This window comes from Dipodomys ordii, unplaced genomic scaffold (genome assembly GCF_000151885.1).
Source record: "Dipodomys ordii isolate 6190 unplaced genomic scaffold, Dord_2.0 Scaffold106, whole genome shotgun sequence".
Taxonomy (NCBI): domain Eukaryota; kingdom Metazoa; phylum Chordata; class Mammalia; order Rodentia; family Heteromyidae; genus Dipodomys; species Dipodomys ordii.
This window is the reverse complement of record NW_012267322.1, coordinates 6,970,993-6,994,230: the sequence shown is the minus strand read 5'-3', so window position 1 is coordinate 6,994,230 and position 23,238 is coordinate 6,970,993. Positions and strand designations below refer to the sequence as shown.

The 23,238-nt window shown below is 42.9% G+C and overlaps 1 protein-coding gene across 1 annotated transcript; it reads left to right on the top strand.

The window, feature by feature from the left end:
• The first annotated feature begins 387 nt into the window (after positions 1 to 387).
• Positions 388 to 22,870, top strand: LOC105994451 (carboxylesterase 1E-like). Its single transcript, XM_013027959.1, has 13 exons — positions 388 to 439; positions 2,559 to 2,763; positions 5,240 to 5,384; positions 7,182 to 7,315; positions 9,958 to 10,111; positions 11,741 to 11,845; positions 12,500 to 12,604; positions 15,368 to 15,508; positions 17,072 to 17,152; positions 17,394 to 17,541; positions 20,937 to 21,068; positions 22,261 to 22,333; positions 22,587 to 22,870. Exons 1-13 carry the CDS (start codon positions 388 to 390, stop codon positions 22,756 to 22,758), a joined length of 1,647 nt encoding a protein of 548 aa, XP_012883413.1. The 3' UTR covers positions 22,759 to 22,870.
• Positions 22,871 to 23,238: the final 368 nt, after the last annotated feature.

Here is a 23,238-nt window from a genome sequence, read left to right as displayed (position 1 = left end):
CCCAGGTATAGCTTCACCCTGCCCCCAAACCATGTCTGCCTTCTGGGAGCTCACACTAAACACTGGGGTTAGAGTCGTTCAGGGAGAACCCTTCATATAAGAAGTTGTTGGACCAGTTTGTGGCCACTTGTAATCCAAGCTTAGAGTCCAACATGCTCAGATAAAACAGGGTAAAGTCTGGGTGGGTGTGGCTTGAAGATCCTATAAGAAAGCCTGCTTGCTCTTTGGAAAAGGGAGAGGTTTTCTGTCCCTTTCGATTGTGCAATTGGATTGGGTGGGCAGGATTCATGGGCAGGACTTCAGCACTGGTGCAGGAACAGCATATCCCCTTTGTTGTAAACCCAGATCTAAGACCTCACCAGCCCCCCAAACCTCTGCCCTTCAGTGATGTGGCTCTGTGTCCTTGTCCCGGTGTCTCTCATGGCTTGCACGGCTTGGGGTGAGTCCTTCTGAAATACAGATTGGAGAAGGGATTTCAAAATATTTGTCCTGGGTGGAAGCAGGTGAAGTGTGCAGGACAAAGGCATGACAGGTTCAGTTTTGTGCTGACTTTTGGAGTAACCCAGCCAGCCAGCCCCAGAACAGGCTATGCTGAGACCCACGGTGGATAAATCCAGCTGCATATGAGAGGCGCAGGAATGCAATGAGCTCACCTCAGGCCTTGTACGTGAGGAATTAAGAGATCATCATGCAAAACAGCTTACCAGAATATGAAAAGCACATCTGAGGGGCCACAATGTGGCTCAAAAATCCAGCTTAGCACTTCTAAGAGATATGTTTTCAGACAAGGTATTTAACTTTTCTGTACTAGTGTCACTCTGTTTTTAAAATAAGGATGGCAGCAGTATCTACTTTGTGAGCTGTTAGTGAAGATGTTATTTTTAGTAATTAGCAACAACAGGATAAAAACTTCTTATGTGTCTGTATTATAAAATTGGCTATTTTATTTTTCTCCAGCATTGGGGCTTGAACTGTGCTAGTGCTCATGCATAGTTTTCTTTTTTGGGGGGGGGGTCCAGTCATGGGGCCTGAACTCTGGGCCTGGGCGCTGTCCCTCAGCTCTTCAGCTCAAGGCTAGCGCTCTACCACTTGAGCCACAGCGCCACTTCCGGCTTTTTTCTTTTTGCTTATGTGGTACTAAGGAATTGAACCCAGGGCCTTAGGCAGGCAAGGCAAGCACTCTACCACTGAGCCACCTTCCCAGCCCCTCATGCACAGTTTTCTTGCTCACAGTTGATACCCTACTACTTGTACCACACCCCCAGTTTGGCATTTTTCTTGTTAATTTGAGATAGAGTCTCTTAGACATTTTGCCCAGGCTGACTGAATTGTAACCTCCAGGTCTCAGCCTCCTGAGTAGTAAGGATTACATATGGGAGCCACTTGAAATTAGTTATTGATGTGATATGTAAACTGGTTTACAAAACAGGGTTTTCAATGTCATGGATAATTCTTCTGTCATACTAAATCTCAAGTTTTCTTTTCAAGCCACACACTTGGAGGGAGATGTTGGCATGTTGTCTATATCCAAATGGAGAAAATGGGAAGGTGAGAGGGCGGGAACCCCGTCTTATGAGGTGACAGCTCAAGGCTAACGAAGCCAGATAAGAGAAGGGGGTCAAAGGTAGCCATGGGTATCCATGCAAGTCCACCTGCCTCAGGAAGGAGAATCAGATTGGTTCCCTTGGATCCTATGGCAGGTAGAACCAGGACAGGTAAGGAAGCTGTAGGAAGATGAACAACGAAATCTGTTCCTCAAGAAGGGAGCTAATGTGGCAGATTGATGTCTACTCAGTCTACTCACCTCTGGATGATCCTGCTCTTTTATATTATGTCCTGGAGCTTAGTTTTCCACTGAGTAAACCAGTCACTTAGCCTGCAGTTTGAGGCCTCCCTGCTATGGTACCTGTTCACCCAGGATTAACCTCCATTCCCCTTGGTCTCCACCTGGTGGGATACAGAGACCACTTGCACTTCCCACTTGCACTTCTGAGCATCTCTTATCTCTGCTACATCCTCTGCCCATCCATCTTCCCTTGTTCATCCCTTCCCCTGCTGCTAGTCCCAGCTCCTCAGAAGGTCACCTTCAACTCCAACTCCTATAACACCTTCCTGGCCCCTTTCCCAGAACATAACCTCTTTCAATACAGCCTGAGGTCAAGTAGGTCTCTGGCTCTGTTTCCTATCAGTTCTGCCCTCCTGAGAACAGGGGCTGCCTCCTGTTCTACCCCACACGCAGCTCAGTATCAGACCTAAATGGGTAAAGGTTGTAGAAGCTTCTCAGAAGGAAACCAAGTGACTTTTTGTTCCCAGCATGTCTCCTTTTTTTACAGTGACTTTTGATGTATTTTTCCTCTAATTCTAGTTTAGCCTTTCCATCAGCTCTCTCTTTTAGGAAATACACTTTTATGCATCCTGGATTTATGTAAGTAATAACTCTTGCCTAAATGACTGAAGTGACTTATTCAAGGTTTCGTGCCTAGAAAGTGGGAAACCCACTTGAAAACCAGGTCTACTTTTCCCCTCTGATGTGACCTTATCTCCTCCCTATGTTCCAGGGCACCCATCCTCACCACCTGTGGTGAACACCTTGCATGGCAAAGTCCTAGGGAAGTACGTCAGCTTACCGGGGTTTGCGCAGCCTGTGGCCGTCTTCCTGGGAGTCCCATTTGCCAAGCCCCCTCTTGGATCCTTGAGGTTTGCTCCACCGCAGCCTGCAGAGCCATGGAGCTTCGTGAAGAACACCACCTCCTACCCTCCTATGTAAGTGTGTGCAGCTCCCCTGGGCGTCTCAGTGGGGATGTTTGTCTGAGTGATGCAGTAAGGAGGGTCCTTGTAGCAATTCTCCAATTCACTATACTTTGTCCTTAAGCATATTCTAGAACCTGAAACATTTCAGAACTGTCACATCTCTGTATTTGTTATAGGACAGACATATTCTAGGTTCTGAGAATACATTAGCAAGCTTCAAACCAACTTTCCTATCTTTGTGGAGCTGATATTCAACCAGAGGGAGAGAGGCAATAAAAGCATACAAATCCATAAATGAATTACATAATATGTTAGGATATAGTAAGTACTTTGAAAAAGCAGTCCTCAGGGAAATGAGACACTCTGATGCTCTATCTTTTACCTTGTCTAGAACCTTGCCATGGCTGGGGAGAGGGACGTGTGAGAATATGTGTTGAAGAGAAGAATATGGGGATTGACTTTACAAGATCTCCCTTCGAGTTGTGTCTAGCTACTTGATCACAAATTGATGGTTTGCTGGTGTACCCCAGTCAGATTAGTCAGCTGGGTTTAAGAGCCCAATGTTTCCAGAATGTTTGGCAGCCACACTCAGAGCGCCTCAGGTACCTACAAGGTCAGCTCAGTCAATATTTGCCTCCTTAGTCAGGTGCTTCTGAGAATCCTCAGGATTTTGCTGTGGTTGCCTTCTTTCCGTTCCTTTCCTTGAAAATGTAATCATCTGGGTGCCAGTGGCTCATGCCTATAATCTTAGCTACTCAAGAGGCTGAGATCTGAGGATTGCAGTTCAATGCCAGGCAGGAAAGTCTGTGAGACTCTTATCTCCAATTAACCACACACACACACACACACACACACACACACACACACACACACACACACACACACACACACTTGGTAGAATACTAGTTTTAAGCAAAGAATCTCAGAGACAACAGCCTAGGCCCTGAGTACAAGCCCCAGCATCAGCATACAATAGGAACAATAAACGAAAACAACAAAAAAATTATCTGTTTCTATTTAAACTTTCTGACTTTAAGAAGTACACATACATTTTTGCATGTAAAAATGTAGAAAATACAGAACAGTAAAAGTAAGAAAATGAAAATCATCTACAGTTTACCTACTTAGATAAATTTTTTTTTTTACATTTGATAACTTGTTTTCCAGTCTTTTATCTCTTTGTATTTCTTTCTTTGAAAATGGACCATAAATATAGATAGTAAATGACTGCCTGGTTCACTTGTAACACTAACATCATTTTATATCATTAAATACCATGGCCAATTTTTAATAGCTGGTTTTGAACTGACATTTATTTACCCAAGCTCTTACTTGGGTCATGAAATTTTTATGTTCTAAATAACACTCTGATGAACATGTTGTTTATGAATATTTTGACTAAGACCCATAGAATGACACTGCTGTATATCCTTCCAGAAATGTTTTGCCTCTGTACATACACACCTCTGTGGAAGCAGGAAAAACCTCTATATAGCAGACCCTTGCCAAAGCATGAACTTATTGAAGTATTTTGTTGACCATCAGATAAATAAAAGTATCATGTAATAATCATAATCACAATAAGCATATGTTTTATGTTTCTTTTGAATTTATATAAATTTTAGTAAATTTAAATGTTTCCCTCTTTACTCCTTTTATGACTACTATACCCTGTGACCTTGGTGATCTAGGAAAAATTCCTCAGGGTAGAATCTGGGCATTACATGGCTGGCTCCACTGGACAGCTGTGTCTTTCTGGCTCCAGAGAGACTTTCCTCTTGTCTCTTTGGTGGGCAGTGAGGCCTGCGTGGAGTTAGAGCAATACAGAGCCTGGGTCTGGACATTAGACAGGGTCTCTAACTTCCTGGTGCCTAATGTATACAAAAGGAGTTTCCTCATGTATACAAAAGGACTGATCAGAACTTTAAATGAGTATTTACATAAATTATTGCCTGGTAAACTGAGAGAGTGCAGGAAACATGAACATTTCTCATCTATGTTGGACCTTGGAGACCTCTGCCCCACTCCCCAGTTCACCTGAGGGGGTATGAATAGTGACTTGTCCTGGAGATGACATTTCCTGTACACATGGGGCAACATATTTATCTGGCAAAGCCGCATGGCCACTCTTCAGCCCACAGTGCAAAGCGCAGTGAGGACAGGATCGAATCCCAGGACTGCAGGGAATGCCAGCTCCCAGGTGGGCCAGCATTGGAGTGACTCCTCACATTGTCCCAGGCATCCCAAGGCCCTGGAAAGGAGAGAGCTGCCAAGTCCTCCTTGCTCTGCATGATCTAGGAGACGCCTGAGAGTCTCCAAGCATGCCTACCAGGATTGCCAGGAACTCTTCTACCCATTTCAGTGTCTCAAGTCCCCTGATAGCAGTTGCACGGACAGCCTCAGCTTCCTAGCATATGTGCAGCCCCAGGTGTCACTTCCAGCTTCCACCTTGTAGCACCTCAAGTGTTTTATTGCTCTTTCCTCTTAGGTGTGCCCAGGACCCAGTGGCTGGGCAGATAGTTAATGACCACCTAACCAACAGAAAGGAGAAAATTCCTCTCATCTTTTCTGAAGATTGCCTGTACCTAAATATTTATACTCCTGCTGAATTGACAAAGACCAGTAGGCTGCCGGTAAGCATGGTGACTGCTGGTCAATACTTGCTACTTCCAGCACCCGGGATCTTCTAGAGCAGGCAGGAAGGGGATGGAGGCAGCTGAGGGTGGAGGCACCATGGCCAGGAATGATTTAGAGGCCAGAACTTCCTTTTACCACAGGAAGTACAAGTTTTCCTTTCTGTAGTTTTCCCCAGTGACGTCATCTGGGGGAGGGGATGTGATGCTGTTGTACACCCTAAACATTTTGAGTTCTCTCTCAGTAATAGGACTAGAATGTTGACTTTCAGAAGATTAAAGCTATCCCTAGAGCAGCTAAGACAGAATTTGCATCTTAGTTAGAGCTGGAAGGAATATGAGAGAAAACCAGCAATCCAATACTTTTCTCTGAAGATAAATTGATGGTCAAATGGGGTAAGAGAGGGCACACAAATGAGATGGCAGGATAAGGAAGACCTTAGGTGTTCTGATCCTCAAACCTGTGCTTTTTGACAGGGACTAGGAATATAAGGCATGCTCTGCCTTTCCACCTGCCCCACCTGTGACAATTTCCACTGCTACATAATGACAGTATTGAAAGGAGTCTGGGACAATCTCATAAGCATTTACCTTGTCATTTGTCAACAATCTGGGATATTATTGTAGTTCCTTTCTCTCTTAATTACCTTTGGTGCTAATTGGCTCAGCATTTCTCTATCAATGATGGACCAGAAGTGAGTCAGGCTACCAGCTATAGGCCAGAGGGTCGGGGGAGGGTTGCTGGAAAAGACAGTGGTCCCTGGGGGGTGGGAAGATGAGAGTGTCAGTTCCAAGCCAGTCTCCTAGAACATTCTGGTACAGAGGCCAGAAGAGGAGGAAGTTTTGAATTTGGGACTAGAAGTTGGTCCTACATGTGGTTTGTAAGACAAAAGGAATGGGAACAAGTATTTCCCTCTCTGCTTCCCTCCCTCCATCCCTTCCTCCTTTTTCTCTCCCTCCCTCCCACCCTCTATCCTGCCTTTATCACATATTATTTGTGGGATCTGTAGAGTTGCCTTAGTTTTCCCATCAGTCACAGAGGCAAACAGCAATACTCATCTTTTAGATTTATTATTTCTATTGCTTTGAATAATCCTTGCTCAGAGTTTGTGGTATAGATTCTTTTATGTTTTATTAACAATTTATTAAGCATTATTATTTTGTCCTTTCTTAGTTCTTCCTTGAAATGTGATCCTTTTAAATTCAAGAGCCATGAATTAGGCATTGTCGTACCCACTCTCAAGTCTCCTCAGTCCCTGGCACATAAGCTGTCAGATAATATTAGTCACCTGACCAAAGACTTCCTGGAAATGGTGGATGTCACTTGTGCTTGGAGGAGTGGGGAGGAAGCAGGGGGAGGAACCACCAGGGGCCATGTGTGCCTCTTAAATGATCACTTATCAATGAGAAAGCTTATTTCTCCAACAAAGAGTTAACAGAGATGAGGTTCAGCTATGAGTTCCAGGAAAGAGAATGATGGGAGCGATGGGGAAAACATGACCTTTTTTGCCTTTTGTTCCTCCAGTGATGATGTCCTCCATCTGTAAAGCTCTAAGAGGGTATGGTCCATTGGTCTGGGGAAAGGAGGGGAATGTGGAGTGGAATGACATCTAGGGTCCAGCTGGGAGAGTTGGGAGCAGAGATCTCCTTTCTCAACCCGATTAGACATACTGGTGAACTTTATGAATGATAGTCTCCCTTAGTAAGGTTTTGGGCAAAGCAACTCAATCTGACAAGTTCTGAGGTCCCTCCCAATTCAGCTTTCTCTTCTTTCTGTGCTGTCTCCTCCTGGCCCAGGTGATGGTGTGGATCCATGGAGGTGGACTGGTGGTGGGCGGGGCATCGACCTATGATGGACTGGCCCTCTCTGCCCATGAGAATGTGGTGGTGGTGACCATTCAGTATCGCCTGGGTATCTGGGGATTCTTCAGGTAAGGTATTGGGCTATTGTCTATACAAGAATCTCTATATTGGTCAGTTTTTTGCTGATATAATAAAGGAACTGATAGCAGGCAATTATAAGAAAAACAGATTTATTTATCTGAGATTTGCACCTGGCAAGGCCCTGGTGGCTGCTATACAATGTGCTGGAGGATGACAAATGGAAATTGCAGCACACAGGACACATCTCATGGTGAGACAGGAAGCCATGAGGTTAGAGAGGTCAACTGCAGTTTATACTTCCTTCCTATTGGGAAGTAGCCAGGGTACCTTAAACCCTAACACTGCCAATTACCTCACCATTTGCAGATTCTATCACTGCTTAATACACTAGAGACCAAGGTTCCAGTGTATAAATCATGAACCTTAGCATAGTATAAATCTAAACCTTAGCATCTCTCAAATGAGATGTTAGGGCCCAGCTCTAGTGATGCTCTCTCTCATGGAGATCTTAGTAAACTCCTTCATAATGCATCTAGTTCCTTCATTATTGGACTCTCCCAACCTCCTCCTCCTGCAGCTAGTCTTGTCCACTTGCTTCTGAGCTTTTGCATGTACTGTCCCCTCTCCCTAGAATGTCTACTTCACCCGTGAAGCTCCTGTTCATCCTGAAAAGCCCAGCCCTCATGTTTCCTCCTCTGAAATATTTATCTCCTTTTCTTTAAACAAAACATCTGTGTAGTCCAGCATGCGGCATTCTGCTATAATGTCATGTACCATGCAGCACATCAATTGAAAGTTGTGCACCTTCTCATAGGAAAGAGAGGAAAGAAGGGAGGGAGGGAGGGAGGGGTTGTTCCATGCAGGAAGCTATGTGAGGGCTCATGCAGACAGATTTTCAGATGACAATGCCATCAGGCTGTTCTTCTAAGGTGACTATGACCTTGACTGATGCTCTGACCAATCTCATGACCTCACAGCTGAAAGCACACAGGCCCTCCAGCTTCATTGAAGTGCCTCCTCCTTCTGTCTCTGGTCACTTCCCTGCTGCTCCTTTGCATCTCTTTCCTGCCCCTCCTCCTCTTCCCCATCTTTAGGCCTCTGTGTCTCCTCCTTCTTCTCCACTAACACCCTGAGTGCTACCAGCAAGCACACTCACAGCTTCCAGTTGCAGCTTCCACCGCTCTTTTAAGAGTGTCGACTTTAACTACTTTCTGTTGTCTGCCCTGGATGTCTGCAGAATGCCTTTCACTGCACAGGAAGAACTGAGTCCAGAACCCTCTGTGCTTCTGCTAACAGCTCCATCCTGCTGATTTCTCAGGAAAGAGGCTTTGTAGGCCGACTGGTCTCTTGTTCTCAGAGCCCAATGACAAGCCAGAGAGCAAATCCTGTGGTTCCACTCTGAAAATATATTCCAAATTCAGCTACTTCCCATCTTCTCTTTCCATTACCAATCAAAGCCCTGTGTGTCCCGGATTAAGGCAATAACCACTCAGCCATAGCTCTTCTATTCTAATGCCCCACACTGTAGCTCCGTGAGCCCTCACTGAGCTGTGATGGCCTCTGCACTGGATCTCATGTTACACGTGTGACACAGAACGCCACAGGGCCCACAGCCCTGCTCTTCCTGCATTCACACAGCTGTCTACAGCCCTGGCCCTTTGCACCTACTGCTTCTCCTCACCTGAGCTCTGTTCTTAGGGTTTTTTACAAGATCCATGTGCTCATATTATTCATGCATCTACATAATGCCTCTACTCAATGGCCTTCCCTGTCATGAAATCTGGGTCCCTCTCCTGATCTTTCTTTATCTGTTTGTATTGCTCCACCAGCTGATATATGTATCTGTGTTTGTGATCTGCAGTGTGATCTGAGTGAAGCCAGATATTTTGCTCTTTTGCTGCCAGATACGCTCTAGCTTTTCCTTCCCTCCTTCCCTCTCTCAGTCCCTCCCTCCCTCCCTTCCTCCCTCCCTCCCTCTTTCAGTCCCACCCTCCCTCCCTCCCTTCCTTCCTTCCTTCCTTCTTGCTCTTTTTCTCTTTTTTTCTTCCTTTCTTCTTTCCTTCTTTCTTTCTCTCTCTTTCTTTTTTCTTTCCTTCTTTCTTTCTCTTGCTTTTCTTCCTTCCTTCCTCCCTCCCTCCCTCCCTCTCTCTCTTTCTATTTCTTTCTTTCTTTCTTCCTTTCTGTGCCAGTCCTAGGGCTTGAATTTAGGGCCTGGGTGCTATTCCTGAGATTATATCCCCTAAACTAGTGCTCTGCCACTTGAGCCACAGCGCCATTTCCTGCTTGTTTGGTGGTTAATTGGAGATATTTGTTTCATGGGACTGCCTAGACTGGCTTCAAATCATGATCTCATAGCTCAGGCCTCCTGAGTACCTAGGATTACAGGTGTGAGCCATCAGCACCTGGCTTTAGCTTTTCATAGACAACTGTTGATGCATAGTGATCTCAGCATGCAGATGCTGGAAGAATGAGAGCAGAGCCCTACACAGGTCAAGGATGCTAGAATGAGAGGCACTGGAGAGGCCTATGGGATGCAGAGCCCAGCCTTACTCTGGAAGGCTCACTGACAGCCTGCAGCACAGCTGTGGTCTGAGAATCCAGAATTATATTGTGACAGGTCCTGCCCTACCTTTCATCCTGAGAGCCCTGCTCTGACAGCTGTGTCCCACCTCACCTCATTTTCCTTAAGCACAGGGGATGAGCACAGCCGTGGGAACTGGGGTCACTTGGACCAGGTGGCTGCACTGCGTTGGGTCCAGGACAACATCGCCAACTTTGGAGGGAACCCAGGCTCTGTGACCATCTTTGGAGAGTCAGCGGGAGGTGAAAGTGTGTCTGTGCTTGTAAGTGTTCCTGACACAAAGTGCCACCCTGAGGCCTGTGGATGAGACCTGTTGGAAATCAACCAGTCTAACCAGACATTTGCCTTGAGCGATACAGAGGAGGTACCTGAGGGTACTGTGTAGGGTGCCTTAAGGGAAAAGGAAAGTGGCTTTTGTCGGTTAGTGATCTAGGGTTCACTCTGTCCCTGTGTACACAATGGTATAGACCTTTGATTTCAAGACCTTGATCCAGGGTTGACTGAAGATGATGGAGAGCCCAAGGCCCAAACTCAGAGCTCAGCTTTGTGTCCTCTGGCCATAAATATCACCAGCTCAGTCAGGGACAGTAACATTCCTCCTCTCCTCACTTGGTTGATTCCTGTCCCCCCCCACCGCCCTGCCTTTCATAACCATTTTAACATGAAGTCTCATCTTTTTGTATCTTGATTAGGTATAAATTACAAAAAGGAGAAGGTGAGGGCCTGAGCTGGATTGTCAATGTTTGGTTCTAATCTAGATCTACATATTGAGGGGACCTGAGCACTGAGATCAGTGACCCAATGGTCACTCAGTCTCTGGGACGGAGTGTAAGCTGGGCTGGGGGAAGCTAATGAGAAAAGGAATAAAACTGTGATGGGGAAGGTGGTAACAGATAACGTGTGGTACAGACATAAGAGGTGGAAGGAGTCTTTTGTGGAGATGGTGGCAGGGAGGTGACACTGAGGAAATCTATTGAGGGTACAGGTACCATCCAGCCACCTCAGAGCGGAGCAGAAGATTAGCCCTATTACTGAAGTTCTCAAACAAGCACTGATTTCACAGTTGATTTCTCAGGGGTCAATGTTTATAGTCTTCAAGCTGAGCAAAAAGAAAATATACAGGCAAACTTGATGAAAGAAAATATACACAATCCCACTATACAATGTAGTATTTAGACACTTTGACATGTATTTCTGTAGCATTACAATTTCATATCTGTCTATCATCTACCTACCTATATATCCATACATTCATTTTCTTTGTCACTCAGTCATCTATGTATGTTGTTTTTAAACAAAGAAGCTTTCTTAATGTGAAGTATAATAAAAATATTTCAGTAAACATTATTCTTACACAATGTCTTTCACAATTGCATAATATTCCATGGTAAGAATGAAATATTGCTTATTTTCCAGTCTTCTAATATTAGAAACTTGAGTTATTCTGATGTTTAATGTTATATATAGTGTAAGAAATTTGATTATCTTTATAAAACTCTGATTATTTTCCTCTTTTATTTTTTTGTGATGAATGTTTGTGGCTTACTCTCAAACACTACTGCTAAGCTATGTCTCTAGCTATTTTGTAAATGACAGTTTTCATGGTAATGGAAATGCTGAAACTAAATTTGTGGCTAGGAATTGCCAAGCTATCTTTTCCAACAGTTTTGGTTGTTGTGATGGGCCCAAACTTCCTATCTGTGTTTGGTTCTGGGATGTTGTTCCATATTTCTAATGGAGCAAGTTTTCTTGGAGAACTTGGGCCCAGGAGCTGTCACGTCCACAGAGTATCAGATTCCATGTAAATGCTCAGGGCAGAGTTATGAAGAACAACAGAGTCACTGACCCTTCCTATAAACATAAACTCTCCTCCTCTCCTCCCTACTGCCAGGTGTTATCTCCACTGGCCAAGAACCTCTTCCATAGGGCCATTTCTGAGAGTGGTGTGGCCCTGTCTCCTGGTCTGTTTGCGAAGAATGTCAGGTCATTAGCTGAGGTATGTCTTACCCTAGACAGCTTTGGTACCCCGTTCTTGGCAATTCTGAAACTCTCAAGGATCTTTCTTCTTGTGGGATCCAGCTAGGATGCTTAAGGAGTCCTTGAAGTGAGAGTGGGTGAGTAGGAAGACTCCAATAGGACTTACATTTAACCCTCATTCTGTATATTTTGAAGTGTCTTCATATAAGCTACGTTACTCAGGCTTCCTGCAATTCTGCACATTTCAGTCTGCGAGAGAGCACAATCCGTGTTAACTCTCCTACTAGGGTAGGTGCTATTATCACCCTCATCTTTAGGGGTGTAGAGAAGGAACAGAGGCCAAATCATTGGTAAGTGGAGGAGGTTAAACCTGACACTAACATTCAACATTCCTTGCTCTTTCCTGCTATTCCACGTGGCCTCTCATGTGACACAACACTTGGACAGTTTTGTGCCATTATAAAGTAACAGAAACACAGATATTAGGTAACCACCTCATGTCACGATTCCAACTAGTGACAGAGGCAGCCTTCTATGGGACCCAGATCCCACAGAGTGTTGTCAGCTATCCTCTACTACCTTCAAAAACTGAGTTTGGAAGAGAATCCCTCTGTCTCCATTGGAGGTAACAGACACTGCTGTTGACTTCTGCTGTTGCCTGTGATCTTGGCAGCAAGTTGCTGTTACTGCTGGATGCACTCTCACCACCTCTGCTCCTATGGTTCACTGCCTGCGCCAGAAGACAGAACAGGAGCTCTTGGAGACTACAATGAAATTGGTAGGCATGCCCTAACACCCTGTGTAGTTGATATTAGGCTTTTCCTCTTAGTGGTCTTCTAACACCAAATTCCTTGGGATAATTTCTTATCACTCAGTTGCAGTTTCTGTCTTCTGCTTCCAACTGGGATTTTTTTCTGTTTTTTTTTTTTTTGTTGTTGTTGTTGTTCTGTCCCTGGGACTTAAACTCAGGGTATGGGCACTGTCTCTGAGCTTTTTAGCTCAAGGTTAACACTCTACCACTTGAGCCACAGCTCTACTTCTGGCTTTTTGGTAGTTTATTGAGAACAGAGCCTCACAGAATTTCTTGCCTGGACTACAAGATCCTCAGATCTTGGCCTCATGAGTATCTAGGATTACAGGCATAAGCCACCAGGGCCCAAAATGTCCCCCTAGTTTTTTTATTGTGAGATATCTCAAGTATTGAAATGTCTAGAATCAATTGATGAAAAATTGAATAGCAGATATCTTGAAACTTCATATTTTGGGGCTGGGAAGGTGGCTTAATGGTAGAGCGCTTGCCTCACATGCATGAGACCCTGGGTTCAATTCCTCAGCACCACATAAGCAGAAAAAGCCAGAAGTGATGCTGTGGCTCAAGTAGTAGAGAGCTAGCCTTGAGCTGAAGAGCTGAGGGATAGTGCCCAGGCCCAGAGTTCAGGCCCCATGATTGACAAAAAATTCATATTTTGCCATTCTTGTTTTCAGATATAACTCAAGAAACTAAACATTCCATTTCCTCAGAATAACTACCATTCTGAATTTATAGAATGAAGATATCATGCACAAAGTTTATATTAAGAGTATTATCATTTATATTGACTTATTTAGAAACTAAGTTATAATAGTATAGTCACTTAATTTTCTAGATTTTCTGAAATTCTGCTTCAGTTAAAATTTAAGAATAGCTACGTCTGTTACCCATTTATGCATTTAACATCCATCTACCCATTCATTTATCCAATTCATGGAAATCGTTTCAAACTAGTATCAACCTAGTATCAATATTTCTATAACTTTTCAGTCAAACATTCCAATCTGCCCATCACTCATAAGTTATACAACAATAGTACATATTTTGAGCAACTTCATCCATCCATCCATCCATCCATCCATCCATCCATACATACATACATACATACATACATACATATGCACCAAGTATGTGAAGGAATTAGTGAAGCTCAGAAAATCTGATAAAGATCCTACGACATCCCTCTGAGATTTCTTCAGTTCTTGTGGAGTGTTTCCAGTCAGTATTTCAGCATCCACTGTGTTCAGCTACCCTCTTCTCACTTATATTTCTCACTTACATTTCTGTGGGCAAAGGCTGCTACAGAACTGTCCACTGTCAGGAGGCAGAAATCACCAGCTAAGGAGTTCAGAATCCTTCAATTAGGAGGAGAGATCTCCCAGGAGAGAGGGGGGGTGAGAAAAAGAGAAGAGAGGGGGGAGATAAAGAGAGGGGAGAGAGAGAGGAGCACACAAGTGAGCAAGCACAAAAGAACTCAGTTTGGAATCCTCCTTCCAGCATTTGAGAAAATTCCAGAAAGGGAGGATAATAGAAAAGTCTTGGATTGTAATTCAACATAGAATGGAAAGTATAAAGAGCACTTTGAACTGAGAGGTGACATGATGAGTTAACAAATGTCTTCAATGTGGAGATAGATTGTAAGATAGGATCAGGGAAGGGGCAGAGAGACAAGCTGGGAAGTCAATGGGCAGAAGAAAAATAGGCAAAGGATCCTGGAAAGTTACACCAGCATCAGAGTAATGGGTGAAAAGTGTTTGAAATTTGGAAATTTTGGTTGTTGTTCTTGAGTGTAGGGCTTGAACTCAGGGCCTGGGTGCTGTCCCTGAGCAATTTTGTCAAGGCTAGTGTTCTACCACTTTGAGCCATAGCACCACTTCCAGTTTTCTAGTGGTTAATTGAAGATGAGTCTCATAGACTTTCCTCCTCTGGCTGGCTTTGAACCGTGATTCTCAGATCTCAGCCTCCTGAGTAGCTACGATGACAAGTGTGAGCCACTGGAGCCCATAAAATCTGGATATATTTAAGGAATAGCTGACAAGACTTACTGAGGAGGTAAGTGAGGTATGAGATAAAGAGAAGCAGGAAGGATCCCTTCAGCACCTACTCTATGGACAGTGGCAATCATAGTGGTTCTCATGGTTACTCCTGTGATGTTGGCGCCTCACAGTCCTCACTGTTTCCTGATTTATTGTCCTCTCCCTCATTTTATGTTCTCCATTCTGTGCTTTATAGCACTAAAAGATTTATACTGATAAATATAACATAGAACATGTCACTCCTTTCTTAAAAGCCTGATGCTGCTTATAAGACAAATTGCCTAACGTTCTCTGTAAGTCAACTTTCTATTCCTGTTAATAAATCCCCAAGACAATCAGCTTAAATCAACTTAAAAATAAAGAGAAGAAGGTTATTTTCATTAACAGTTTGGGTGTTTTCTTTCCATGATCATGTGACCTTCCTATCTTGTTCCAGTAATGGCACATCATTGAGGAGTTTGTGTAGGAGCAAAACTGCTCACCTCATTGTGGGGGAAAGAGAGAAAGAGAAGCAGGACCACTATATATTCTGAAGACATTCACCCATATGCCTGAAGGTCTAACAAGCCAGAGACCTATGTGCTGGCCTCATGCTTAGACCAGCAGAGACAGAGAGAGGGAGTTGGTGTGGGGGTGGGGAGAGAGATACAGATATTACCTGGAACCACATGTATCATGTTATTCTCTTCCCCAGGGCCACTTCTTTGTTCCTGTTGTGGTTGATGGAGTTCTGATTCCAAAGGCACCTGAAGAGATTCTGGCTGAAAAGAATTTTAACACCGTCCCTTACATTGTTGGAATCAACAAGCAAGAGTTTGGGTGGATTTTGCCCACGGTGAGACTGTACAGAGCTCTTTGGCAGATGCACCCCCAACACACTATCCTCAGACCTGAGCTCCCATGAGTCCTTTCCTTTCAATGCCCTCTGCATCATGGAAGATGTCAAAAATGGACATTTTTGAGGAAGCAGCCTCCTGGATGGACAGCCTCCCATGAGTGGGGTAGCTCTGGGAACGCTTCTCTGCATATTTCTTTTCTATTTCTGCTACAGAATCCTGAAATGTCCAGGCTGGTAAAGCCAGGAGAGATGCGAAAAACTGAGGTGGGAAAATGTTAGAACATCTAGGAAGGGGAAGGAACTGGGAGTTCGGAAAAGTCAGGCTAGGGGCGCAACAGCCCTGGGCACTGGTAGCTTCCTCATGGTAAAGCTTCAGAGAAGGCACTTCTATATGAATTAATGGGTTTGTAAAAGGTAAAGACTTTTCATCTTCAGTGAAAAAGCCAGACACTAGTTAAAGCAGCAGGACAGGTCAGTACAATAGTAGAAAGGAAAAAAAATCTGAGATGACCTGAACTCAAATCTCCAACACAAAGTCTGGAGTTATATCCAAGCAGGTGTGAGTTCCAGGAGGCATGTGTTAGGAGGAGAGAGGCCATGCCATGCTGCAGACCTTCTTCTCAACAGGAAATACCATTTCGTGGTAAAGTAAGGTCTTCACTAAAATTAGGACTTTAGTCTTCCTTTACGTCTGGAAGTGAGATCAAGAGTTAATTGCCCCCAAATGTTTACATTTCAAAGAAGTTACAAATTCTTTTTTTTAAATTTGCTTTCAGGTCCTTGAGGAAAAATTTTTTGGCTGAGAAAGAGTCAATAATTGCAAGACATTTCCAAGGTTACAGCTCCAAAGAGCAGGCTCAGAGGCCATTCCACCCACTACAGGGTTTTAGCTGGAGGAAAACAGTGATTTCACCTGAAAGCATGGAACTTTCTCGATAGGCTTGGTAGAGAACTGGATCACCCTTAAATAGGTTGAACTGTGTTGTATTTGGGTCAGGTCTCTGAACCAGAGGTTTGAACAGGGTCCCTATGTACTGGGAGTTTGGCAACTCTCATTTCAGAAGGATTTCAATGGGTAGCAAAGAAATACAGCTTTGTGACTGAGTTTAGCTTCACTGTTCAACTGAGTCTGGCAGTATGGCCTATTTCCTCAATACTTGAGCCATCAGTTTCTACACTGTATTTAGACTTGAATATTCCTGAATTTTTCCTCACTGTCTGATCAGTACATATGTTTACCTCTAGTTTGTGATGTTAAGTGAAATGAACCACTAGATCAAGACACAAGTGTTTAAGTGTTTTTTCCTTTCTTGTTATTTTTTTAACGTATTTAAAATGTACTGTGTGATTTTTTAAAATTTCTCTTGTATATTCTTCCCCCACGGTATAACCCCTGTTTTCACTGTATTTGATGTCAGTGCCCTGCATCTTGTATATACATTTTTCTAATTTGGGGAGGGGAAGGGAAATAACAAAATGCTGAAATAAGGGGAAAAAAATTCCTGCTTGCTTTTCTCTAATTCCTGAGGATTTACAAATGCCTAACTATTGTTTAAACAGTCGAAAGGCTTTCCACTTTCTGAAGTACAATTCAACCAGAATTTGGCCACCTCACTCCTGCAGAAGTCTAAGCACATGATGGTAAGCATCTGTGTAATCATGGGAGTTGGTTGAGAAACAGTGTAGGTCTAGAGGCTTCAGTGGTGGACATAGGGCTGGGACCAGGGTTCTGTCTACATTTTCTGTATTTCCCGCTTCTCCACTCCAGAAGGGATTTGCATAGGGTTCAAGATATTCGTGATCAATGAAAAACTGTCTCAACTGCCTGGAGAAGCCACATTGTTCACCAGGTGGGGGTGGTTTCTTTCTTCATCCATTGCAGAGCTTATCTGAGAAACTAATTCCAGTGATCATTGAGAAGTATTTAGAAGGGACAGATGACCCAACCCAAACTAGAGATCGGTTCCTGGACTTGCTTGCAGATATGGTATTTGGTGTTCCATCTGTGATTGTGTCCCGTGGCCACAGAGGTGAGTCCTAGAGACATATAAGAAAGGGATAATGGCTCAGAAACACAGTTTCTGATCTGCCCACCTCCTAGCAGAGGAATATGTGGAGTTGTGGAGGGCCAGGCCTCAAACTCTGCTTTCATACTTCCTGGTAGAATGTTGTCCTATTTTGGTGTCTGCTAGTAGAAGACTGAATAAAGGATTGAAATACAAATAGTCGGGGCTGGGGAGGTGGCTCAGTGGTAGAGTGCTTGCCTTGCATGCCTGAGGCCCTGGGTTCGATTCCTCAGCACCACATAAGCAAAAAGAAAAAAGCCGGAAGTGGCGCTGTGGCTCAAGTGGTAGAGTGCTCGCCTTGAGCTGAAGAGCTGAGGGACAGTGCCCAGGCCCAGAGTTCAGGCCCCATGACCGGACCCAAAAAAAAAAAAAAAAGAAATACAAATAGTCAGTTTAGGAGGTGATCCAATAAAACAGCACTGAAGTGAGAAGGAGGTGACACAGGGAAGTGATATAGGCCAATCAATGATGCACTTCCAAGTATGTTTCTACTGTGGATGATGAAGCTGAGGAGCTCTGGGAAACAAGACTTCTCAGTGTTCTTCTGTTTGGACAGAAAATGAGATGTGTATTTATCCACTTGTGTCTACATGTCATTGGTTGAAGGCTGTTGTGAGGGACTGTTAGTTCTTTGGTCCATGTTGTGTACATGGGAGGTATGGTTTGTGGTGAGAAGACAAAGCCTTTATGCAAAGAGCTATTAAAGTTGAAAGTGGAAATCAGGCAGATCTGTCTGATATGATTGGCATACTAACAACATCAACCAAGGGCTTCTTATATGAGGTTAATGGTGTACATTGGACTAGAAGACAAACGTGATAGAGCTCATAGAAGATTCTTAAAGCTAGAGCTAGCCACCAGCTAGGTGGTTACATAATAGAGTCATAGAAAGTCAGAATAGGACCAGGAGATTTGTCTTGGGCCAAGAAGGCCCAAAGGAGGGGTGGTAGTAGGTGTGGGGACAGGGAGTATGTCAATGTCTGTGGCTCAATCATGTCTTCCATGGTGTGGAATAGTATAGACAAGCTGAAGGGCAGGCTGGTGTTTATCACAGGTTCTTCCAACATCTACCCAAGGCTCTATGTGGAGTTTGAAGAGAGAAGGATTCATGAGCTTACCTTGGAGGAGGTGACTCCTTCTGCTTGTCATTTAGACAGTCAAGGGACCTTCCCCTATCTACCAGCTCTGATGCACCTTAGTCTGAGAGTCAGTGAATGGTGCTCTGGTCCAGACAATTGTCTCAATGTGCTGGAAGAGTTATCAAGTTTAGGATACTATAAACATGGATAGTTTAGGACAGTATCAAGCTTAGGACAGTATAAATGCCATGTACTATCTCACTTTTTTTTCAAATTTTTTATTGTGATTAAGTGGTTACATAATTTCCCAAATTTCACAGTATTGTGGGATAGTGATGCTCAGTTAGAGTCACAAACATATTCTAACTTTCCCTATTTTACTTTGCGAAGTTGCTTATGAGCATCTGTAGGTTAGAACAAGGAGAAGGGTGAGTACATTACAATAAAGAATTGAGAGAGAAAGAGAACACACAAAACTTTCAAAATTGTAAATTGACATGTTTTATACATACATATGTATGGGATATATAGTGACATTACAGACTATGAATATGATACAGAATAATTATGTCAAACAAGTCAACATATACATCCCCCTCAAATATTTAACATAAATAATATGAAATTCTCAGCAATTTTCAAATGAACAATACTTTATGAAGTGTATTCACTATACTATTCAATAGAAATAAAAAGAAAAATGTTTTCTTCCTTTTACTATCACCTTCCCTTTGTTCTCCCCATCAACCTCTGAAACTACTAATTTACTGTATGCTTTGATGAGTTTTATTAGTTTGGATTCATTACCTAGGGAGTAGCATGGTCTTTTCTGCATAGTAGCATGGTATTTTCTATCTATACCTGGCTTATCTTATTTAGCATAATGTTTTTAATTTCCATGCATGTTGACATAAATGACAGAATTTTTCCTTTAAATAAAAGACAAATGGCATTTATTGTGTGTTCATAACATGTTTTCTTTATGTATTCTTCCATTGGTAGACACAGGATGATTTCAGAGTGTGGCTTTTGTAAGTAGTGGTGCAATGCAATACACATTGGGGGTGCGGGCATTAGTTCCACAGACTGGTCTCAGATAAATGTTCAAGAGTGGGACTGTTGGATCACATGGTAATTGTTTTTTTACTTATTTAAAACACTGTCCTGTTTTCTATTCATACCATCAATATTTTTCAAAAAGGTTTTATCTCCTCATCCTTGCCATAAGAATCCTAATCCTTGACTTATCCTAATTTCATAGAAAAGACTAAATCATTTTTTACCTCTGAATGTAATGTCATCTGTCACCTTCTTATATGTTACCTTTACTGTGTCAAGATACATTCACCTGGTGAAATTATTTTAATTCAGTGTTTGCTTCTGAATTTTCTAACTGGGATGATTTGTCTATCGTTGAGAGTGGGGTATTGAAGCCTTTTCTATTATTACATTGTAATCTATCTTTCCCTTCAGATCCTTTAATTTTTGTTTTACACATTTAGGTTATCTGATTCTTAGATGCACATATATTCACAATTGTTATATCCTTCTTATGAACTGACCTCTTCATCATCTCTCAACTTGTAATGTCTTTGTTTCTTTTTCCAGGTTTTTAAAATTAATGTCTTTGTTTAATATAATTATAGCTAACTGAAGCTAACTGCTTTCCTATCCTTTGTCTTTTTTTTCCTTCTTTTTTTTGGCAGTCTTTCTATGCATCTCACACTAGCTGTAACCTTGCTGTATATCTCAGACTGTCCTTGAACTCATAATCTTCGTATCTTAGGCTCTTGAGTGCTAAGATAACAGGTGTGAACCACTGCATTTAGCTTCTTCCCTTGTTCCCAAAAAACAATTTTCCACAATACAGAATTCCTGAGATACAGTGTTCCATCTCTGCATGCATTTGTAGTAAAATATACTCATTTTCAGGAAAGCAGCTTGGATTTATTTCACTCCTTTCTTAATTTGTGAGAAAAACACCATAAATGGTCAAAACTAGGCTGAACAGAAGACAACTGTTAGCTTGTAAAGCTTCTTGAAAAGAATTAGCACCATCCAGTATTGGATACATTGGATACATTTTGCACACTTGTCCTTTTATTCCATAAATATATGGATTAAATCCCACTTCTGCACCCACTAGTTATACAGTATAAGGAAATCATGGAGCTGTCACCTGTCCCGTGCAGATAACCATGGGTTTCCTACAGGGCTGCAAACCTTAATGTCAGGTGCATGTCTGGTAAACATAAACTGCACAAACCCATGTTTTCTCAGATGCTGGAGCTCCCACCTACATGTACGAGTTTCAATATCGTCCAAGCTTCTCACCAGACATGAAACCCATGACAGTGATAGGAGACCATGGGGATGAGGTCTACTCTGTGTTTGGTGCACCAATTCTAAGAGGTAATGGCTGTTTGCTGGAGATACACTTGGAAATAAAAGGCCTGCGTTCCAGACTTTCTTTAGTCTTGAACAATCTTCTCTTCTTTCAGTCTTAATTTCTTCCCTTGGTGTAATTGAGGTGAACGACATTGGGTGTTACCAACCTCGTCTTCTACTATAGCTCTCCCCAAAGAGGGTGTTTGTTCATGTATTCCCCGCTGTAGTCACTTTCAGGATCCTGACTTCTAACACCAGTAAGAGTTGGCTCAACTGTAGCACCCTGCTCAAAGACAGGAATGCCACTGCTTGATCTCTCACTCAAAATAAAATATCAGACTGTTAGTGATGATAAAGCCAGAAATGGCACTAACATTGGCTCAGATAGCATATGTATCTGCCTTTAAACCTGAATATCATAACTGAAGTTCCTATATTTTGACCAGTGGTATAATTAATAAATGTAACATTTAAGAAAAATTTTCATGAACGTTTTAATACTTTATCTCAGCAGTTGCAAAAATTGACTCAAGATACATGGGATGCTCATGACATGCCAGTGTCTCTGGGCATCAGTTTGGTGACTTCTTAGGACCTAAGCAGGCTTTTCTTTTTCCTTTCTTTTCTTTTCCTTTCCTTTCTTTCTTTTCCTTTTATCCATACTGAGACTTGAACTCAGGGCAAAGCAGTCTGCCACTTTACCCACACTCCCTAGCACTGTTTGCTTTAGTTATTTTTTCTTAGATAAGTTTTGGCCTTTGTGTCTGGGCTGGACTTGGATTGTGATCTTCCTACTTATGGTTCCTGCAAAGCTGGGATGACAGGCCTGTTTCATCCTGCCTGGTAGACCTTTGCAGTTCTAATGCTTTTTTGACTCTATGAATATGTGAGTGTGTTTAAGAGAAAAGAAAATGTAGGTATGCTTAAGAAAAAGGAGTCAGCAATCCGGCAAAGCAGAAGGAACCTTAGGTTGTGGCACTTCTGCCTTGATGGGAGATGGGTGGATAGGTGTGCATGAAAGACAAAGGGAAGTTGAAGGGCCTATGTGCCCATTACTGAATCCTAGATCAGCCCTTCCCAACTCACCATTCATATTTTGACTTGGTACGTGTGCAGTCAGGGCCAAAAACTGCCTAACAACCTCCTAGTGATGCTGATGTGGCAGCCTATGAACCACATTTTGTATGCCACAGGGTTATTTTCATCTTCCCTACAGAGGGTGCCTCAGAAGAGGAAATCAACCTCAGCAAGATGGTGATGAAATTCTGGGCCAATTTTGCTCGGACTGGGTGAGGTTCATGGAAAAGATGGAATAAGGGTAGTGTGTAAGGTGGGGTGCTGCGGAGATAATTATTTGGGAGAGGTGACTTCTAATGTTTGAGTAATAAACTCCTACCTCTGTGAACAGTGATGGGCCAATGATTGCACTCCATATCTGAGTGTTCACAAGTCTCATGGATCAGTGATAAGCTAGAGAATTCTCACAAATCTCAGAGGAATGTGAGACTGCACAGCAACTGTGTTCACTTGATTCTGTTTCAGAAATCCCAATGGGGAGGGACTGCCCCATTGGCCAGAGTATGACCAAAAGGAAGCATATCTAGAGATTGGTACCACCATCCAGGCAGCCTATTGGCTGAAAGACAAGGAAGTAGCTTTCTGGACTGAACTCCTGACCAATAAGCAACTACAACCAGAGCACACCGAACTGTGAACAATCGATCTGGGGAAAGCCAAAGAGCCAACACATGCATATTCTACAGAAGGTGTTTGTAGGCCAAGGAGGCATTTTATTGTGAAGACTGGAGAGTTGTGTGGTAAGGATGGACAGAGGCTTTTGCTGGGGCTGGAGAAGGGGTATTATTTGTTTCAGTGGCCTCAATTTATTAAATAAATGATTTTTGTGGAAACAAATGAATGTATGTCTCTTGGGCTATATGTCTACAGCAACAGATCCTTGCAGAGAAGTAAGTTATTTGGGCTGCCATGTAGCATCCTATGCACCATAACACATGAATTGCAGCCAAGGACACCACAGGGAAAGTCCATTTGAAATGAAATTCACCATTGTCCATCAAACCAAATCTCAGAACATATCATCAAGAGTAGACTCCATCCTAAATCATTTCACATACAGTGGCAGAGATTTCCATTGACACAAATGCCTCCCAACATAGAAATAATGTACAAATCG